This window comes from Salvelinus alpinus, chromosome 34 (assembly GCF_045679555.1).
Source record: "Salvelinus alpinus chromosome 34, SLU_Salpinus.1, whole genome shotgun sequence".
NCBI classification, from domain to species: Eukaryota; Metazoa; Chordata; class Actinopteri; order Salmoniformes; family Salmonidae; genus Salvelinus; species Salvelinus alpinus.
Window position 1 is genome coordinate 1,361,010 of NC_092119.1, and position 21,097 is coordinate 1,382,106.

General features: G+C 45.9%; 1 protein-coding gene across 2 annotated transcripts in view; it reads left to right on the top strand.

The window, feature by feature from the left end:
* Window positions 1-21,097, top strand: part of LOC139563637 (papilin-like) — a 76,444-nt gene that overhangs the window by 44,276 nt on the left and 11,071 nt on the right. The window contains exons 10-16 of one of the 2 annotated variants that reach the window (XM_071382476.1): window positions 2,381-2,504; window positions 3,339-3,465; window positions 4,313-4,378; window positions 13,461-13,665; window positions 15,040-15,216; window positions 16,050-16,200; window positions 19,794-19,874. In XM_071382476.1, the coding sequence (XP_071238577.1) occupies window positions 2,381-2,504; window positions 3,339-3,465; window positions 4,313-4,378; window positions 13,461-13,665; window positions 15,040-15,216; window positions 16,050-16,200; window positions 19,794-19,874 (931 nt within the window). The remainder of the gene's footprint in view (window positions 1-2,380; window positions 2,505-3,338; window positions 3,466-4,312; window positions 4,379-13,460; window positions 13,666-15,039; window positions 15,217-16,049; window positions 16,201-19,793; window positions 19,875-21,097) is intronic. The other variant, XM_071382477.1, reaches the window with a different exon arrangement.

Sequence of the window (21,097 nt, forward strand, 5' to 3'; positions counted from 1 at the left end):
TCCCAGGTCTGTTGTAGTCTGGTCCCAGGTCTGTTGTAGTCTGGTCCCAGGTCTGTTGTAGTCTGATCCCAGGTCTGTTGTAGTCTGATCTCAGGTCTGTTGTAGTCTGATCCCAGGTCTGTTGTAGTCTGGTCTCAGCACTGTTGTAGTCTGGTCCCAGGTCTGTTGTAGTCTGGTCCCAGGTCTGTTGTAGTCTGGTCTCAGGTCTGTTGTAGTCTGGTCTCAGGTCTGTTGTAGTCTGATCTCAGGTCTGTTGTAGTCTGGTCCCAGGTCTGTTGTAGTCTGATCCCAGGTCTGTTGTAGTCTGATCCCAGGCCTGTTGTAGTCTGATCTCAGGTCTGTTGTAGTCTGATCCCAGGTCTGTTGTAGTCTGATCCCAGGTCTGTTGTAGTCTGATCCCAGGTCTGTTGTAGTCTGATCCCAGGTCTGTTGTAGTCTGATCCCAGGTCTGTTGTAGTCTGATCCCAGGTCTGTTGTAGTCTGATCCCAGGTCTGTTGTAGTCTGATCCCAGATCTGTTGTAGTCTGGTCCCAGGTCTGTTGTAGTCTGGTCCCAGGTCTGTTGTAGTCTGATCCCAGGTCTGTTGTAGTCTGATCCCAGGTCTGTTGTAGTCTGATCTCAGGTCTGTTGTAGTCTGATCTCAGGTCTGTTGTAGTCTGATCTCAGGTCTGTTGTAGTCTGGTCTCAGGTCTGTTGTAGTCTGGTCTCAGGTCTGTTGTAGTCTGATCCCAGATCTGTTGTAGTCTGATCCCAGGTCTGTTGTAGTCTGATCTCAGGTCTGTTGTAGTCTGATCCCAGGTCTGTTGTAGTCTGATCCCAGGTCTGTTGTAGTCTGATCCCAGGTCTGTTGTAGTCTGATCCCAGGTCTGTTGTAGTCTGATCCCAGATCTGTTGTAGTCTGGTCCCAGGTCTGTTGTAGTCTGGTCCCAGGTCTGTTGTAGTCTGATCCCAGGTCTGTTGTAGTCTGATCCCAGGTCTGTTGTAGTCTGATCCCAGGTCTGTTGTAGTCTGATCCCAGGTCTGTTGTAGTCTGATCCCAGATCTGTTGTAGTCTGATCCCAGATCTGTTGTAGTCTGGTCCCAGGTCTGTTGTAGTCTGGTCCCAGGTCTGTTGTAGTCTGGTCCCAGGTCTGTTGTAGTCTGATCCCAGGTCTGTTGTAGTCTGATCCCAGGTCTGTTGTAGTCTGGTCCCAGGTCTGTTGTAGTCTGATCCCAGGTCTGTTGTAGTCTGGTCTCAGGTCTGGTCCCAGGTCTGTTGTAGTCTGGTCTCAGGTCTGTTGTAGTCTGATCCCAGGTCTGTTGTAGTCTGATCTCAGGTCTGTTGTAGTCTGATCCCAGGTCTGTTGTAGTCTGATCTCAGGTCTGTTGTAGTCTGGTCCCAGGTCTGTTGTAGTCTGATCCCAGGTCTGTTGTAGTCTGGTCTCAGGTCTGTTGTAGTCTGATCCCAGGTCTGTTGTAGTCTGATCCCAGATCTGTTGTAGTCTGATCCCAGGTCTGTTGTAGTCTGGTCCCAGGTCTGTTGTAGTCTGATCCCAGATCTGTTGTAGTCTGATCCCAGGTCTGTTGTAGTCTGGTCCCAGGTCTGTTGTAGTCTGATCCCAGATCTGTTGTAGTCTGATCCCAGGTCTGTTGTAGTCTGATCCCAGGTCTGTTGTAGTCTGGTCCCAGGTCTGTTGTAGTCTGATCCCAGATCTGTTGTAGTCTGATCCCAGGTCTGTTGTAGTCTGGTCCCAGGTCTGTTGTAGTCTGGTCCCAGATCTGTTGTAGTCTGATCCCAGGTCTGTTGTAGTCTGATCCCAGATCTGTTGTAGTCTGATCCCAGGTCTGTTGTAGTCTGATCCCAGATCTGTTGTAGTCTGATCCCAGGTCTGTTGTAGTCTGGTCCCAGGTCTGTTGTAGTCTGATCCCAGATCTGTTGTAGTCTGATCCCAGGTCTGTTGTAGTCTGATCCCAGGTCTGTTGTAGTCTGGTCCCAGGTCTGTTGTAGTCTGATCCCAGATCTGTTGTAGTCTGATCCCAGGTCTGTTGTACCGTCTTGCCAACTACTACGGTCATCAAATATGTCCAGATGATGGCCTTCTGATAGTAACTGTAATCTTTCATCAAACATACCAGTGTTGATAAAGACCCCAGATATCCTCTGATGATGACCTTGCTGTCTGTCTGTCTCTGTTCTCAGTAAAATGAAATTAAGGCAAAGGTTTTGATCTCTATCTCTCTCTCTCTCTCTCTCTCTCTCTCTCTCTCTCTCTCTCTCTCTCTCTCTCTCTCTCTCTCTCTCTCTCTCTCTCTCTCTCTCTCTCTCTCTCTCTCTCTCTCTCTCTCTCTATATCTATATATATATATCTATATATATATATATATATATATATATATATAGTTGATCATCCAGGAGCACAACCAGGGAGTAGAGTACGAGTACTACCTCCCTAACGGTCGCTCCAGAGAGGGATACTACTGGAGCTTCGGCTCCTGGTCTGCCTGCAGCAGAGAGTGTGGCTCAGGTACGTGTCCTTCTGGGGTTGGGCAATACTTTGGTTACTTTCCACAAATTCCCAGGGTTTTCAGAAATTACATTTGGAAGAATCCCGGAATCAGGAGGGAATAAGCAGGAAATCCGGAATCTTCCAAAGCAGGATTTTGGGGAAATTTACTGTAGTTTTGCAACCCTAGTCCCTCTTTACTTTAATATAATGTCACCTTATTTAATTTAATATAACCTTACTTTAATCTAATGTCACCTTATTTAATTTAATGTAACCTTATTTAATCTAATGTCACTTTATTTAATTTAATGTAACCTTATTTAATCTAATGTCACTTTATTTAATCTAATGTCACTTTATTTAATCTAATGTCACCTTATTTAATATAATGTCACTTTATTTAATCTAATGTCACTTTACTTTAATCTAACCTTATTTAATCTAATGTCACTTTACTTTAATCTAATGTCACCTCCAATGCCACCTAATGTCACTTTACTTAATGTCACCTTACTTTAATCTAATGTCACCTAATGTCACTTTACTTTAATCTAATGTCACTTTACTTTAATCTAATGTCCCTTTACTTTAATCTAATGTCACTTTACTTTCATCTAATGTCACTTTACTTTCATCTAATGTCACTTTACTTTCATCTAATGTCACTTTACTTTAATCTAATACCTTACTTTAATCTAATACCTTACTTTAATCTAATACCTTACTTTAATCTAATGTCAGTGGAGTCTTTTTGGTCACATGATGTATCTGACCTATCTTGACTTGGTCCCTACACTTCTACTTCCTCATTGACTGATTCCTCCATCTGTTCCCTCTCCCTTCCTCCACCAGGCTACCAGTCCCGTCTGGTGTTCTGTGCCATCGATAACGAGGCCTACCCAGACTACCTGTGCACCGCCCTGCCACGCCCCCTCACCAACCGCACCTGCAACCCTCAGACGTGCCCTCAGACCCGTCGGTGAGTCAGCCGGGCGCTAGTATGGGGCTACGTATCACAATAACTCCTTTTGGGAAATCAACAAGAGACTTTTTCAAGTAAATGGTGTTAGTTATTTACAGTCAGTGCCTCAAAAGCTGTAAAACTTAGTCCAGAGTTAACAAATGTGTGGGTGATTACGGGATAAGCTAGTCCAGAGCCAGTCTTAGCCTGGGGCTAAGGACAATGCGGTGTGAAAAGGCTTTTGGAGGAGTACAATGATACCTTGTTATTACTGATCTGGGTTCAGTAGTGTGTCAGTCGATGCGGGAGTTGTCTGGCTGGGCTCCTAGCTGTCTGACTGGGCTCCTAGCTGTCTGGCTGGGCTCCTAGCTGTCTGTCTGGGCTCCTAGCTGTCTGGCTGGGCTCCCAGCTGGGCTCCTAGTTGTCTGACTGGGCTCCTAGCTGTCTGGCTGGGCTCCTAGCTGTCTGGCTGGGCTCCCAGCTGTCTGACTGGGCTCCCAGCTGTCTGGCTGGGCTCCCAGCTGTCTGTCTGGGCTCCTAGCTGTCTGGCTGGGCTCCTAGCTGTCTGTCTGGGCTCCTAGTTGTCTGGCTGGGCTCCTAGCTGTCTGGCTGGGCTCCTAGCTGGCTGGGCTCCTAGCTGTCTGGCTGGGCTCCTAGCTGTCTGGCTGGGCTCCTAGCTGTCTGGCTGAGCTCAGAAGCAAACAGAATCAAACGTAACGAAACGGGGCGGTACCTACCTGAATTTGTCCAAAAGAAACTCTTCCGTTACGAAACGTATTTCTGCTGTATGCTACGATGTGCACTAATGAATACACCCCAGGTCTCACTGTTGTGGGTGATGTTGTTGTTGTCCCTGTTCATAAAGGATGGCGTACCTGTATCGGCCAAATGCGTGGACGCCTCCTGAAAGCCCCAGAACATATGTGTACAGGTAACACAGGGCCTACGGAGCCCCGCTGATCCCCGGAGCTCAAACACAGGGGATATACATTTATACAGTTAGTCATTTAGAGGACACTCTTATCCAGAGTGATTTACAGTTAGTGCGTATATGAGATCACGTCTTCATATACACTAGGCCAAACATTGAATATATGTCATTTACATCATCTGCTACAGGCATGTAATGCTAACCTGGACATTATAGACACCTGCTGTTAAAAGGTCAAAGAAAGCCTGTACACATCTAACACAGCTACAGCACAGCACTTCTCCCTGGTATGTGTTTGAGTTCAGTATGAGTGTCTGTCTCAGTCTGTGTTCAGTGTTGAAGCCTGTTCTTCATGTTGGGTGAGGGGCAACTATCCAGCTCAGAGATCCAAACTCTCTCTCCTCCTCCTCCCTCCTCGTTCACCTCTCTCCTCCTCCTCCTCCCTCCTCGTTCACCTCTCTCTCCTCCTCCTCCCTCCTCGTTCACCTCTCCTCCCTCATCCTCCCTCCTCGTTCACCACCTCCTCCTCCTCCTGCAGCCAGCTCAGAGATCCAAACTCTCTCCTCCTCCTCCTCCTCCCTCCTCGTTCACCTCTCCTCCCTCATCCTCCCTCCTCGTTCACCTCCTCCTCCTCCTGCAGCCAGCTCAGAGATCCAATCTCTCTCCTCCTCCTCCGTCCTCGTTCACCTCTCCTCCCTCCTCGTTCACCTCTCCTCCTCCTCCTCCTTCTGCAGCCAGCTCAGAGATCCAATCTTTTTCTCCTCCTCCTCTCATCTCCTTCACATGGTGGTCTGGTCTATATATCAGTATGCTGGTCTGGTATATACAGTTGAAGTCGGAAGTTTACATACGCCTTAGCCAAATACATTTAAACTCAGTTTTTCCACAATTCCTGACATTTAATCCTAGTAAAAATTCCCTGTCTTAGGTCAGTTAGGATCACTATTTTATTTTAAGAATGTGAAATGTCAGAATAATAGTAGAGAAAATTATTTATTTCAGCTTTTATTTCTTTCATCACATTCCCAGTGGGTCAGAAGTTTACATACACTCAATTAGTATTTGGTAGCATTGCCTTTAAATTGTTTAACTTGCGTCAAACATTTCGGGTAGCCTTCCACAAGCTTCCCACAATAAGTTGGGTGAATTTTGTTCCATTCCGCCTGACAGAACTGGTGTAACTGAGTCAGGTTTGTAGGCCTTCTTGCTCGTACATACTTTTTCAGTTCTGCCCACACATTTTCTATAGGATTGAGGTCAGGGCTTTGTGATGGCCACTCCAAAACGTTGACTTTGTTATCCTTAAGCCATTTTGCAAGAACTTTGGAAGTATGCTTGGGGTCATTGTCCATTTGGAAGACCCATTTGCGACCAAGCTTTAACTTCCTGACTGATGTCTTGTGATGTTGCTTCAATATATCCACATAATTTTACTTCCTCATGATGCCATCTATTTTGTGAGGTGAACCAGTCCCTCCTGCAGCAAAGCACCCCCACAACATGATGCTGCCACCCCCGTGCTTCACGGTTGTGATGGTGTTCTTCGGCTTGCAAGTCTCCCTCTTTTTCCTCCAAACATAACGATGGTCATTATGGCCAAACAGTTCTATTTTTGTTTCATCAGACCAGAGGACATTTCTCCAAAAAGTATGATCTTTGTCCCCATGTGCAGTTGCAAACTGTAGTCTGGCTTTTTTATAGCGGTTTTGGAGCAGTGGCTTTTTCCTTGCTGAGCGGCCTTTCAGGTTATGTTGATATAGGACTCGTTTTACTGGGGATATTGATACTTTTGTACCTGTTTCCTCCAGCATCTTCACAAGGTCCTTTGTGGTTGTTCTGGGATTGATTTGCACTTTTTGCACCAAAGCAAGTTAATCTCTAGGAGACAGAACGCTTCTCCTTCCTGAGCGGTATGGTGGCTGCGTGGTCCCATGGTGTTTATACTTGCGTACTATTGTTTGTACAGATGAACGTGGTACCTTCAGGCATTTGGAAATTGCTCCCAAGGATGAACCTTGTGGAGGTCTGCAATGTTTTTTCTGAGGTCTTGGCTGATTTCTTTAGATTTTCCCATGATGTCAAGCAAAGAGGCACTGAGTTTGAAGGTAGGCCTTGAAATACACCTACAGGTACACCTTCAATTGACTCAAATGATGTCAATTAGCCTATCAGAAGCTTCTAAAACTATGACATAATTTTCTGGAATTTTCCAAGCTGTTTAAAGGCACAGTCAACTTAGTGTAAGTAAACTTCTGACCCACTGGAATTGTGATACAGTGAATTATAAGTGTCATGCACGATGTAGATGTCCTAACCGACTCGCCAAACCTGTAGTTTGTTATTAACAAGACATTTGTGGAGTGGTTGAAAAACGAGTTTTAATGACTCCAACCTAAGTGTATGTAAATGTCCTACTTCAACTGTTTATCAGTATGCCTGGGTGTTTGGTTTTCAGAAAGTGTTCATACCCCTAGACCTTTTCCATATTTTGTTGTTATTGAATTCAAATGGGTTAAATTGAGAGTTTGTGTCACTGGCCTAAACACAAACCCATAATATCAAAGTTGAATTAGGTTTTTAGAAATGTTTACAAAATAATTCAAAATGAAAAGCTGAAATGTCTTGAGTCAATAAATATTCAACCCCTTTGTTATGGCTAAATAAATATGTTCAGGAGAAAATATTTGCCTAACAAGTCATATAATAAGTTGCATGGACTCACTCTGTGTCCAATAATAGTGTTTATCATGATTTATTAATGACTACCTCATCTCTGTACCCCACACATACAATTATCTGTAAGGTCCCTCAGTCCAGCAGTGACTTTCAACCACAAAGACCAGGGAGGTTTTTCAATGCCTCGCAAAGAAGGGCACCTATTGGTAGATGGGTAAAAATAAAAAAGTAGACATTGAATATCTCTTTGAGCATGGTGAAGTTATTAATTACACTTTGAATGGTGTAACAATACACCCAGTCACTACAAAGTAGTGACCTTCCAAACTCAGTTGCCGGAGAGGAAGGAAACTGCTCAGGGATTTCATCATGATGCCAATGGTGACTTTAAAACAGTTAGAGTTTAATGGCTGTTATAGGAGAAAACTGAGGATGGATCAACAACATTGTAGTTACTCCACAATACGAACCTAAATGACAGAGGGAAAAAAAGGAAGCCTGTACAGATACAAAATATTCCAAAACATGCATCCTGTTTGCAACAAGGCACTAAAGTAAAACTGAAAAAAAATGTGTCAAAGAAATTCACTTTATGTCCTGAATACAAAGTGTTATGTTTGGGGCGAATCCAACACATCACTGAGTACCACTTTTCATATTTTCAAGCATGGTGGTGTCTGCATCATGTTATGGGTATGCTTGTTATTGTTAAGGACTTGGGAGTTTTTTTTAGGATAAAAAGAAACGGAATAGAGCTAAGCACAGGTGAAGGTCTAGAGGAAAACATGGCTCAGTCTGCTTTCCAACAGAAACTGGGAGACAAATTCACCTTTCAGGAGGATAATAACCTAAAACACAAGGTCAAATATATACTGAATTGAATGTTCCTGAGTGGCCTAGTTACAGTTTGGATTTGAAAATGGCTGTGTAGCAAGGATTAACAACCAACTACACAGATCTTTTACAAAATAATAATGTGCAAATATTGTACAATCCAGGTGTCCAACGCTCTTAGAGAATTACCTAGAATGACTCACAGCTGTAATCGCTGCCAGGTGATTTCTAACATGTATTGACTCAGGCCTGTGAATAATTATGTAAATTGTTATGAGGTATTGTGTATAGACAGGTTTTAATTTTAGGCTGTAATACAAGAACATTTGCAAAAAGTCAAGGGGTATGAATACTTTCTGAAGGTACTGTAGTTGTGTATATATCAGTATAGACCCCAGTACAGTACTAGTGTGTATATATCAGTATTAACCCCAGTACAGTACTAGTGTGTATATATCAGTATTAACCCCAGTAGAGTACTAGTGTGTATATATCAGTATTAACCCCAGTAGAGTACTAGTGTGTATATATCAGTATAGACCCCCAGTAGAGTACTAGTGTGTATATATCAGTATAGAACCCAGTACAGTACTAGTGTGTATATATCAGTATAGACCCCAGTACAGTACTAGTGTGTATATATCAGTATTAACCCCAGTAGAGTACTAGTGTGTATATATCAGTATAGACCCCCAGTAGAGTACTAGTGTGTATATATCAGTATTAAACCCAGTACTAGTGTGTATATATCAGTATTAACCCCAGTACAGTACTAGTGTGTATATATCAGTATTAACCCCAGTACTAGTGTGTATATATCAGTATTAACCCCAGTACTAGTGTGTATATATCAGTATAGACCCCAGTACAGTACTAGTGTGTATATATCAGTATAGACCCCAGTACAGTACTAGTGTGTATATATCAGTATTAACCCCAGTACAGTACTAGTGTGTATATATCAGTATTAACCCCAGTACTAGTGTGTATATATCAGTATTAACCCCAGTACTAGTGTGTATATATCAGTATTAACCCCAGTACAGTACTAGTGTGTATATATCAGTATTAACCCCAGTACTAGTGTGTATATTTCAATATTAACCCCAGTACAGTACCAGTGTGTATATTTCAATATTAACCCCAGTACTAGTGTGTATATATCAGTATTAACCCCGGTACTAGTGTGTATATATCAGTATTAACCCCGGTACTAGTGTGTATATATCAGTATAAACCCCGGTACAGTACTAGTGTGTATATATCAATATTAACCCCAGTACTAGTGTGTATATATCAGTATTAACCCCAGTAGAGTACTAGTGGGTATATATCAGTATTAACCCCAGTACAGTACTAGTGTGTATATATCAGTATTGACCCCAGTAGAGTACTAGTGTGTATATATCAGTATTAACCCCAGTACAGTACTAGTGTGTATATATCAGTATTAACCCCAGTACAGTACCAGTGTGTATATATCAATATTAACCCCAGTACTAGTGTGTATATATCAGTATAAACCCCAGTACAGTACTAGTGTGTATATATCAATATTAACCCCAGTACTAGTGTGTATATATCAGTATTAACCCCAGTACCAGTGTGTATATATCAGTATTAACCCCAGTACTAGTGTGTATATATCAGTATTAACCCAAGTAGAGTACTAGTGTGTATATATCAGTATTAACCCCAGTAGAGTACTAGTGTGTATATATCAGTATTAACCCCAGTAGAGTACTAGTGGGTATATATCAGTATAGACCCTAGTACAGTACTAGTGTGTATATATCAGTATTAACCCCAGTACAGTACTAGTGTGTATATATCAGTATAGACCCCAGTACAGTACTAGTGGGTATATATCAGTATTAACCCCAGTACAGTACTAGTGTGTACATATCAGTATTAACCCAGTACTAGTGTGTATATATCAGTATTAACCCCAGTAGAGTACTAGTGTGTATATATCAGTATAGACCCCAGTACAGTACTAGTGTGTATATATCAGTATTAACCCCAGTAGAGTACTAGTGTGTATATATCAGTATAGACCCCCAGTAGAGTACTAGTGTGTATATATCAGTATAGACCCCAGTACAGTACTAGTGTGTATATATCAGTATAGACCCCAGTACAGTACTAGTGTGTATATATCAGTATTAACCCCAGTAGAGTACTAGTGTGTATATATCAGTATAGACCCCCAGTAGAGTACTAGTGTGTATATATCAGTATTAAACCCAGTACTAGTGTGTATATATCAGTATTAACCCCAGTACAGTACTAGTGTGTATATATCAGTATTAACCCCAGTACTAGTGTGTATATATCAGTATAAACCCAAGTACAGTACTAGTGTGTATATATCAGTATTAACCCCAGTACAGTACTAGTGTGTATATATCAGTATTAAACCCAGTACTAGTGTGTATATATCAGTATTAACCCCAGTACAGTACTAGTGTGTATATATCAGTATTAACCCCAGTACTAGTGTGTATATATCAGTATTAACCCCAGTACAGTACCAGTGGGTATATATCAGTATTAACCCCAGTAGAGTACTAGTGTGTATATATCAGTATTAACCCCAGTAGAGTACTAGTGTGTATATATCAGTATTAACCCCAGTACAGTACCAGTGGGTGTATATCAGTATTAACCCCAGTACAGTACCAGTGTCTAAGGGCAATACGTTGCTATGTGTATGTACAGTGGGGAGAACAAGTATTTGATACACTGCCGATTTTGCAGGTTTTCCTACTTACAAAGCATGTAGAGGTCTGTAATTTTTATCATAGGTACACTTCAACTGTGAGAGACGGAATCTAAAACAAAAATCCCGAAAATCACATTGTATGATTTTTAAGTAATTAATTAGCATTTTATTGCATGACATAAGTATTTGATACATCAGAAAAGCAGAACTTAATATTTGGTACTGAATCCTTTGTTTGCAATTACAGAGATCATACGTTTCCTGTAGTTCTTGACCAGGTTTGCACACACTGCAGCAGGGATTTTGGCCCACTCCTCCATACAGACCTTCTCCAGATCCTTCAGGTTTCGGGGCTGTCGCTGGGCAATACGGACTTTCAGCTCCCTCCAAAGATTTTCTATTGGGTTCAGGTCTGGAGACTGGCTAGGCCACTCCAGGACCTTGAGATACTTCTTACGGAGCCACTCCTTAGTTGCCCTGGCTGTGTGTTTCGGGTCGTTGTCATGCTGGAAGACCCAGCCACGACCCATCATCAATGCTCTTACTGAGGGAAGGAGGTTGTTGGCTAAGATCTCGCAATACATGGCCCCATCCATCCTCCCCTCAATACGGTGCAGTCGTCCTGTCCCCTTTGCAGAAAAGCATCCCCAAAGAATGATGTTTCCACCTCCATGCTTCACGGTTGGGATGGTGTTCTTGGGGTTGTACTCATCCTTCTTCTTCCTCCAAACACGGCGAGTGGAGTTTAGACCAAAAAGCTCTATTTTTGAATCATCAGACCACATGACCTTCTCCCATTCCTCCTCTGGATCATCCAGATGGTCATTGGCAAACTTCAGACGGGCCTGGACATGCGCCTGCTTGAGCAGGGGGACCTTGTGTGCGCTGCAGGATTTTAATCCATGACGGCGTAGTGTGTTACTAATGGTTTTCTTTGAGACTGTGGTCCCAGCTCTCTTCAAGTCATTGACCAGGTCCTGCCGTGTAGTTCTGGGCTGATCCCTCACCTTCCTCATGATCATTGATGCCCCACGAGGTGAGATCTTGCATGGAGCCCCAGACCGAGGGTGATTGACCATCATCTTGAACTTCTTCTATTTTCTTCTATTTTCTAATAATTGCGCCAACAGTTGTTGCCTTCTCACCAAGCTGCTTGCCTATTGTCCTGTAGCCCATCCCAGCCTTGTGCAGGTCTACAATTTTATCCTTGATGTCCTTACACAGCTCTCTGGTCTTGGCCATTGTGGAGAGGTTGGAGTCTGTTTGATTGAGTGTGTGGACAGGTGTCTTTTATACAGGTAACGAGTTCAAACAGGTGCAGTTAATACAGGTAATGAGTGGAGAACAGGAGGGCTTCTTAAAGAAAAACTAACAGGTCTGTGAGAGCCGGAATTCTTACTGGTTGGTAGGTGATCAAATACTTATGTCATGCAATAAAATGCAAATTAATTACTTAAAAATCATACAATGTGATTTTCTGGATTTTTGTTTTAGATTCCGTTTCTCAAAGTTGAAGTGTACCTATGATAAAAATTACAGACCTCTACATGCTTTGTAAGTAGGAAAACCTGCAAAATCGGCAGTGTATCAAATACTTGTTCTCCCCACTGTATATGATAAGTCACAGGGAACCTCTGTTAGCTAAATGTCTGTTTTATGTGTACTCAACACTGCTTGTGGACTTTAGTGTTAAAGTCTCGACTAACCAGTGAGGGGAAATAACCTGGAATAGCCCTCCTGGTTAGTTGCTTGCTTTGAGGTTTGTAGCATCAGCTTGTGACTGTGGTGTGTTTGGGTAGCTGCGGGTGGAGGGGGCTGGGTCTGTGGTGTGGGTAGCTGCTGATGGGGGGGCCTGGGGTTGTGGTGTGGGTTGCTGTGGGTGGAGGGGGCCTGGGGCTGTGGTGTGGGTAGCTGCGGGTGGAGCGGCCTGGGGCTGTGGTGTGGGTAGCTGCTGATGGGGGGGCCTGGGGTTGTGGTGTGGGTAGCTGCGGGTGGAGCGGCCTGGGGCTGTGGTGTGGGTAGCTGCTGATGGGGGGGCCTGGGGTTGTGGTGTGGGTAGCTGCAGGTGGAGCGGCCTGGGGCTGTGGTGTGGGTTGCTGTGGGTGGAGGGGGCCTGGGGCTGTGGTGTGGGTAGCTGCGGGTGGAGCGGCCTGGGGCTGTGGTGTGGGTAGCTGCTGATGGGGGGGCCTGGGGTTGTGGTGTGGGTAGCTGCGGGTGGAGCGGCCTGGGGCTGTGGTGTGGGTAGCTGCGGGTGGAGGGCTCTGTGGCTACAGTACTGAGTTGGTCCAAGAATAGAATAGCTTCTAACCCTCAGACATGTTTGTACATTCAGGGACACGCCATTGGACAGGGCTGTCAAACTCACTTCCTGGACGGCAGAGTGGCTGCTGGTTGTTGTTTTATCCTTTCCATTTGTGTCCAATGAAGACCTAGACAACCAGGTGAGGGGAGGTCCTAGACAACCAGGTGAGGGGAGGTCCTAACTCATTAATGAAGACCTAGACAACCAGGTGAGGGGAGGTCCTAACTCATTAATGAAGACCTAGACAACCAGGTGAGAGGAGGTCCTAACTCATTAATGAAGACCTAGACAACCAGGTGAGAGGAGGTCCTAACTCATTAATGAAGACCTAGACAACCAGGTGAGAGGAGGTCCTAACTCATTAATGAAGACCTAGACAACCAGGTGAGGGGAGGTCCTAACTCATTAATGAAGACCTAGACAACCAGGTGACACTGGGCCCTCCATGAATTGAGTTTGACGCCCTGCCAGAGGAGTTTACAGACATGTCTCAGGGCTAAGTAACATCAACACGTTAACTCCTGTCTCTCTTTACTTCCTGTTAGCTGGACAAAAGGTGAGTGGAACGCATGCTCGGTGTCGTGCGGCAGTGGTTCCCAGGTGCGCAGCGTGCAGTGTGTCTCCCATGATGCATCAGGGTCCCGCGTGGTGGAGGACGGCGTCTGTGCAGCCTACACTCTAGCCCCGCCCACCCTGCAGACCTGTAACATCCAGCCGTGTGCCTCCTGGAGAGCCTCTGCCTGGAGCACGGTAGGTACTGAAGCTGAGCAGCAGAGCGACGGGGGTTGACCAATGAGAGAGTCGTACGTAGATTGTCACCATGGTTGGAGTGAATTCCTTAAACTATCGTATTCATCAATTGTTTGTATGTCTCTCTTTTGTATTTTCTGTACATAAAGCACATTTATTTGAAGAACAGACAATAATTGATGACTCTAATCAAATTGAATCCAATCTAATCCAATTTAATCTAATCCAAATTTAATCTAATCCATTTTACTCTAATCTAATCCAATTTGATCTAATCCAATCTAATCCAATCTAATCCAATCTAATCCAATCTAATCTAATCCAATTTAATCTAATCTAATTCAGTCAATTGACTTGAATTGACTGCATTGAAGTGGAATTCACCCCAACCCTACTAGTCCCATTTTTAGTGATAAAGAAGCTGAGCTGAGTGTTCAGTCTGACTGAGGTGTGTTACTCTGCAGTGTTCAGTCTAACTGTGGTGTGTTACTCTGCAGTGTTCAGTAACATGTGGAACAGGGGACCAGTCTAACTGTGGTGTGTTACTCTGCAGTGTTCAGTAACATGTGGAACAGGGGATCAGTCTAACTGTGGTGTGTTACTCTGCAGTGTTCAGTAACATGTGGAACAGGGGTTCAGTCTAACGGTGGTGTGTTACTCTGCAGTGTTCAGTCTAACTGGGGTGTGTTACTCTGCAGTGTTCAGTCTGACTGGGGTGTGTTACTCTGCAGTGTTCAGTCTGACTGTGGTGTGTTACTCTGCAGTGCTCAGTCTAACTGTGGTGTGTTACTCTGCAGTGTTCAGTAACATGTGGAACAGGGGATCAGTCTAACTGTGGTGTGTTACTCTGCAGTGTTCAGTCTAACTGTGGTGTGTTACTCTGCAGTGTTCAGTCTAACTGTGGTGTGTTACTCTGCAGTGTTCAGTAACATGTGGAACAGGGGACCAGTCTAACTGTGGTGTGTTACTCTGCAGTGTTCAGTCTAACTGTGGTGTGTTACTCTGCAGTGTTCAGTCTAACTGTGGTGTGTTACTCTGCAGTGTTCAGTAACATGTGGAACAGGGGACCAGTCTAACTGTGGTGTGTTACTCTGCAGTGTTCAGTCTGACTGGGGTGTGTTACTCTGCAGTGCTCAGTAACATGTGGAACAGGGGATCAGTCTAACTGTGGTGTGTTACTCTGCAGTGTTCAGTCTGACTGGGGTGTGTTACTCTGCAGTGTTCAGTCTGACTGTGGTGTGTTACTCTGCAGTGCTCAGTAACATGTGGGACAGGGGACCAGTCTAACTGTGGTGTGTTACTCTGCAGTGTTCAGTCTGACTGTGGTGTGTTACTCTGCAGTGTTCAGTCTAACTGTGGTGTGTTACTCTGCAGTGTTCAGTAACATGTGGGACAGGGGACCAGTCCAGAGAGGTGATGTGTGTCGGAGAAGCATCAGTCCAGTTAGCAGACACGTCCTGCACCGCCTCCCTCCGCCCTGTAGCCGCCCAGCCCTGCTCCATGCCCGCGTGCATACTGCCTGTCAGCTGGCACGTTGGAGACTGGGGACTGGTGAGTGGCACAGACTGACAGACAGACGTACCATACACACACAGTTAACACACACTCAAGCTCACACACACACACACACATACACGCACGCTTAACCACTCACGTCATTCCTCTCCTCCTCTTCTCCTCTCCATCTCCTTTCCTCCTCTCCTTCCCTCATCTCCTTTCCTGCCTCTCCTCCTCCCTCCTCTCCTCCTCCCTCCTCCTCTCCCTCTCCTCCTCTCCTCCTCCATCTCCTCCCCTCCTCCTCTCCTCCTCCATCTCCTCCCCTCCTCTCTCCCCTCCTCATCTCCTTTCCTCATCTCCTTTCCTGCCTCTCCTCCTCCCTCTCCTCCTCCTCCTCTCCATCTCCTCCTCTCCTCCTCCATCTCCTCCCCTCCTCCTCTCCTCCTCCATCTCCTCTTCCTCTCCTCTCCTCCTCCATCTCCTCCCCTCCTCATCTCCCCTCCTCATCTCCTTTCCTCATCTCCTTTCCTGCCTCTCCTCCTCCCTCTCCTCCTCCTCCTCCTCTCCATCTCTTCCTCTCCTCCTCCATCTCCTCCCCTCCTCCTCTCCTCCTCCATCTCCTCCCCTCCTCCTCTCCTCCTCCATCTCCTCCCCTCCTCCTCTCCTCCTCCCTCTCCTCTCCTCTCCTCCTCCTCCCCTCCTCCTCTCCTCCTCCATCTCCTCCCCTCCTCCTCTCCTCCTCCCTCTCCTCCCCTCCTCCTCTCCTCCTCCCCTCCTCCTCTCCTTTCCTGCCTCTCCTCCTCCCTCTCCTCCTCCTCCTCCATCTCCTCCCCTCCTCCTCTCCTCCTCCATCTCCTCTTCCTCTCCATCTCCTCTCTCGTCTCCAGTGCTCTAAGAGTTGTGAGTCAGGTCTGCGTGAGCGCCAGGTGATGTGTTCTGACAGAGAGAGGAACCTGTACCCAGTGGAACACTGTAACTCTGTCCCCAAACCCCTCACATTGGAGACCTGCAACACACAGCCCTGCTACCACCCACAGGGTGAGAACATGCTGTCTCTGTGTGTCTGTTTGTGTGTGTCTGTCTCTGTGTCTGTCTCTGTGTCTGTCTCTATGTGTCTGTCTCTGTGTGTCTGTCTCTGTGTGTCTGTCTCTGTGTGTCTGTCTCTGTGTGTCTGTCTGTGTGTGTCTGTCTGTGTGTGTCTGTCTCTGTGTCTGTCTCTATGTGTCTGTCTCTATGTGTCTGTCTCTGTGTGTCTGTCTGTGTGTGTCTGTCTCTGTGTGTCTGTCTCTGTGTGTCTGTCTCTGTGTGTCTGTCTCTGTGTGTCTGTCTCTATGTGTCTGTCTCTATGTGTCTGTCTCTATGTGTCTGTCTCTGTGTCTGTCTCTATGTGTCTGTCTCTATGTGTCTGTCTCTGTGTGTCTGTCTGTGTGTGTCTGTCTGTGTGTGTCTGTCTGTGTGTGTCTGTCTCTGTGTGTCTGTCTCTGTGTGTCTGTCTCTGTGTGTCTGTCTCTGTGTGTCTGTCTCTGTGTGTCTGTCTGTATCTGTCTCTGTGTGTCTGTCTGTATCTGTCTCTGTGTGTCTGTCTCTGTGTGTCTGTCTGTGTGTGTCTGTCTCTGTGTGTCTGTCTCTGTGTGTCTGTCTCTGTGTGTCTGTCTCTGTGTGTCTGTCTGTGTGTGTCTGTCTGTGTGTGTCTGTCTCTATGTGTCTGTCTGTGTGTGTCTGTCTCTGTGTGTCTGTCTGTATCTGTCTCTGTGTGTCTGTCTGTGTGTGTCTGTCTGTGTGTGTCTGTCTCTGTGTGTCTGTCTGTGTGTGTCTGTCTGTGTGTGTCTGTCTCTGTGTGTCTGTCTCTGTGTGTCTGTCTGTGTGTGTCTGTCTCTGTGTGTCTGTCTGTATCTGTCTCTGTGTGTCTGTCTGTATCTGTCTCTGTGTGTCTGTCTCTGTGTGTCTGTCTGTGTGTGTCTGTCTCTGTGTGTCTGTCTCTATGTGTCTGTCTCTGTGTGTCTGTCTGTGTGTGTCTGTCTGTGTGTGTCTGTCTCTATGTGTCTGTCTGTGTGTGTCTGTCTCTGTGTGTCTGTCTGTATCTGTCTCTGTGTGTGTGTCTGTCTCTGTGTGTATGTCTGTGTGTGTCTGTCTGTGTGTGTCTGTCTCTGTGTGTCTGTCTCTGTGTGTCTGTCTGTATCTGTCTCTGTGTGTCTGTCTGTGTGTGTCTGTCTGTGTGTGTCTGTCTGTGTGTGTCTGTCTCTGTGTGTCTGTCTGTATCTGTCTCTGTGTGTCTGTCTGTGTGTGTCTGTCTGTGTGTGTCTGTCTCTGTGTGTCTGTCTCTGCGTGTCTGTCTCTGTGTGTCTGTCTCTGTGTGTCTGTCTCTGTGTGTCTGTCTCTGTGTGTCTGTCTCTGTGTGTCTGTCTCTGTGTGTCTGTCTGTATCTGTCTCTGTGTGTCTGTCTGTGTGTGTCTGTCTGTGTGTGTCTGTCTCTGTGTGTCTGTCTGTATCTGTCTCTGTGTGTGTCTGTCTCTGTGTGTCTGTCTCTGTGTGTCTGTCTGTATCTGTCTCTGTGTGTCTGTCTGTATCTGTCTCTGTGTGTCTCTCTGTGTGTCTGTCTCTGTGTGTCTGTCTCTGTGTGTCTGTCTCTGTGTGTCTGTCTCTATGTGTCTGTCTCTGTGTGTCTGTCTCTATGTGTCTGTCTCTGTGTGTCTGTCTGTGTGTGTCTGTCTGTGTGTGTCTGTCTCTGTGTGTCTGTCTCTGTGTGTCTGTCTCTGTGTGTCTGTCTCTATGTGTCTGTCTCTATGTGTCTGTCTCTGTGTGTCTGTCTCTGTGTGTCTGTCTCTGTGTGTCTGTCTGTGTGTGTCTGTCTGTGTGTGTCTGTCTCTGTGTGTTTGTCTCTATGTGTCTGTCTCTATGTGTCTGTCTCTGTGTGTCTGTCTCTGTGTGTCTGTCTCTGTGTGTCTGTCTCTATGTGTGTGTGTGTGTGTGTGTCCATCTCTCTGTCCAGTGACCCCCAGTATACTATAGCTGGCTATATAAACACTGCTCAAAAAAATAAAGGGAACACTAAAATAACACATCCTAGATCTGAATGAATGAAATATTCTTATTAAATACTTTTTTCTTTACATAGTTGAATGTGCTGACAACAAAATCACACTGGATTTGGAGTCACACTCAAAATTAAAGTGGAAAACCACACTACAGGCTGATCCAACTTTGATGTAATGTCCTTAAAACAAGTCAAAATGAGGCTCAGTAGTGTGTGTGGCCTCCACGTGCCTGTATGACCTCCCTACAACGCCTGGGCATGCTCCTGATGAGGTGGCGGATGGTCTCCTGAGGGATCTCCTCCCAGACCTGTACTAAAGCATCCGCCAACTCCTGGACAGTCTGTGGTGCAACGTGGCGTTGGTGGATGGAGCGAGACATGATGTCCCAGATGTGCTCAATTGGATTCAGGTCTGGGGAACGGACGGGCCAGTCCATAGCATCAATGCCTTCCTCTTGCAGGAACTGCTGACACACTCCAGCCACATGAGGTCTAGCATTGTCTTGCATTAGGAGGAACCCAGGGCCAACCGCACCAGCATATGGTCTCACAAGGGGTCTGAGGATCTCATCTCGGTACCTAATGGCAGTCAGGCTACCTCTGGCGAGCACATGGAGGGCTGTGCGGCCCCCCAAAGAAATGCCACCCCACACCATGACTGACCCACCGCCAAACCGGTCATGCTGGAGGATGTTGCAGGCAGCAGAACGTTCTCCACGGCGTCTCCAGACTCTGTCACGTCTGTCACATGTGCTCATGTGCTCAGTGTGAACCTGCTTTCATCTGTGAAGAGCACAGGGCGCCAGTGGCGAATTTGCCACTCTTGGTGTTCTCTGGCAAATGCCAAAAGTCCTGCACGGTGTTGGGCTGTAAGCACAACCCCCACCTGTGGACGTCGGGCCCTCATACCACCCTCATGGAGTCTGTTTCTGACCGTTTGAGCAGACACATGCACATTTGTGGCCTGCTGGAGGTCATTTTGCAGGGCTCTGGCAGTGCTCCTCCTGCTCCTCCTTGCACAAAGGCGGAGGTAGCGGTCCTGCTGCTGGATTGTTGCCCTCCTACGGCCTCCTCCACGTCTCCTGATGTACTGGCCTGTCTCCTGGTAGCGCCTCCATGCTCTGGACACTACGCTGACAGACACAGCAAACCTTCTTGCCACAGCTCGCATTGATGTGCCATCCTGGATGAGCTGCACTACCTGAGCCACTTGTGTGGGTTGTAGACTCCGTCTCATGCTACCACTAGAGTGAAAGCACCGCCAGCATTAAAAAGTGACCAAAACATCAGCCAGGAAGCATAGGAACTGAGAAGTGGTCTGTGGTCACCACCTGCAGAACCACTCCTTTATTGGGGGTGTCACCTGCAGAACCACTCCTTTATTGGGGGTGTCTTGCTAATTGCCTATAATTTCCACCTGTTGTCTATTCCATTTGCACAACAGCATGTGAAATATATTGTCAATCAGTGTTGCTTCCTAAGTTGACAGTTTGATTTCACAGAAGTGTGATTGACTTGGAGTTACATTGTGTTGTTTAAGTGTTCCCTTTATTTTTTTGAGCAGTGTATTTATGTGTGTCTCCATCTCTCTCTCCAGTGACCCCCAGCATGCAGGATCCCAGAGGACATGACAACACACAGTATGGTTTCACTCCCTACATGCCAGACCACGCCACAGGTAGCTGCCTCATTCTGTCTTATCTGTCCAAGTCAACTTGTCCTTGACTTTCATCCATCTGTCTATCTGTCCAAGTCCACTTGTCCTTGACTTTCATCCATCTGTCTATCTGTCCAAGTCCACTTGTCCTTGACTTTCATCCATCTGTCTATCTGTCCAAGTCCACTTGTCCTTGACTTTCATCCATCTGTCTATCTGTCCAAGTCCACTTGTCCTTGACTTTCATCCATCTGTTTATCTGTCCAAGTCCACTTGTCCTTGACTTGCATCCAGGTTTCTCCTGATATCACAGATACTCTGTTTTTAATTAATCCACTCATTCCTTTAGTTCTGTCACCAAAAAGCATTGTAGCTGAACACATGATAGTGTTCCAGTCTCACTTCTGCTCTCTCTCCTTCTCAACACATGATAGTGTTCCAGTCTCACTTCTGCTCTCTCTCCTTCTCAACACATCACAGTGTTCCAGTCTCACTTCTCCTCTCTCTCCGTCTCAACACATCACAGTGTTCCAGTCTCACTTCTCCTCTCTCCCCGTCTCTACACATCACAGTGTTCCAGTCTCACTTCTCCTCTCTCTCCTTCTCAACACATCACAGTGTGTAGATAGTGTTCCAGTCTCACTTCTCCTCTCTCTCCTTCTCAGCACATCACAGTGTGTAGATAGTGTTCCAGTCTCACTTCTCCTCTCTCCCCGTCTCTACACATCACAGTGTTCCAGTCTCACTTCTCCTTTCTCTCCTTCTCAACACATCACAGTGTTCCAGGCTCACTTCTCCTCTTTCTCCTTCTCAACACATCACAGTGTGTAGATAGTGTTCCAGTCTCACTTCTCCTCTCTCTCCTTCTCAGCACATCACAGTGTGTAGATAGTGTTCCAGTCTCACTTCTCCTCTCTCTCCTTCTCAACACATCACAGTGTGTAGATAGTGTTCCAGTCTCACTTCTCCTCTCTCTCCGTCTCAACACATCACAGTGTTCCAGTCTCACTTCTCCTCTCTCCCCGTCTCTACACATCACAGTGTTCCAGTCTCACTTCTCCTCTCTCTCCTTCTCAACACATCACAGTGTTCCAGGCTCACTTCTCCTCTTTCTCCTTCTCAACACATCACAGTGTGTAGATAGTGTTCCAGTCTCACTTCTCCTCTCTCTCCTTCTCAGCACATCACAGTGTGTAGATAGTGTTCCAGTCTCACTTCTGATCTCAGTAGTCATTACTGTGATC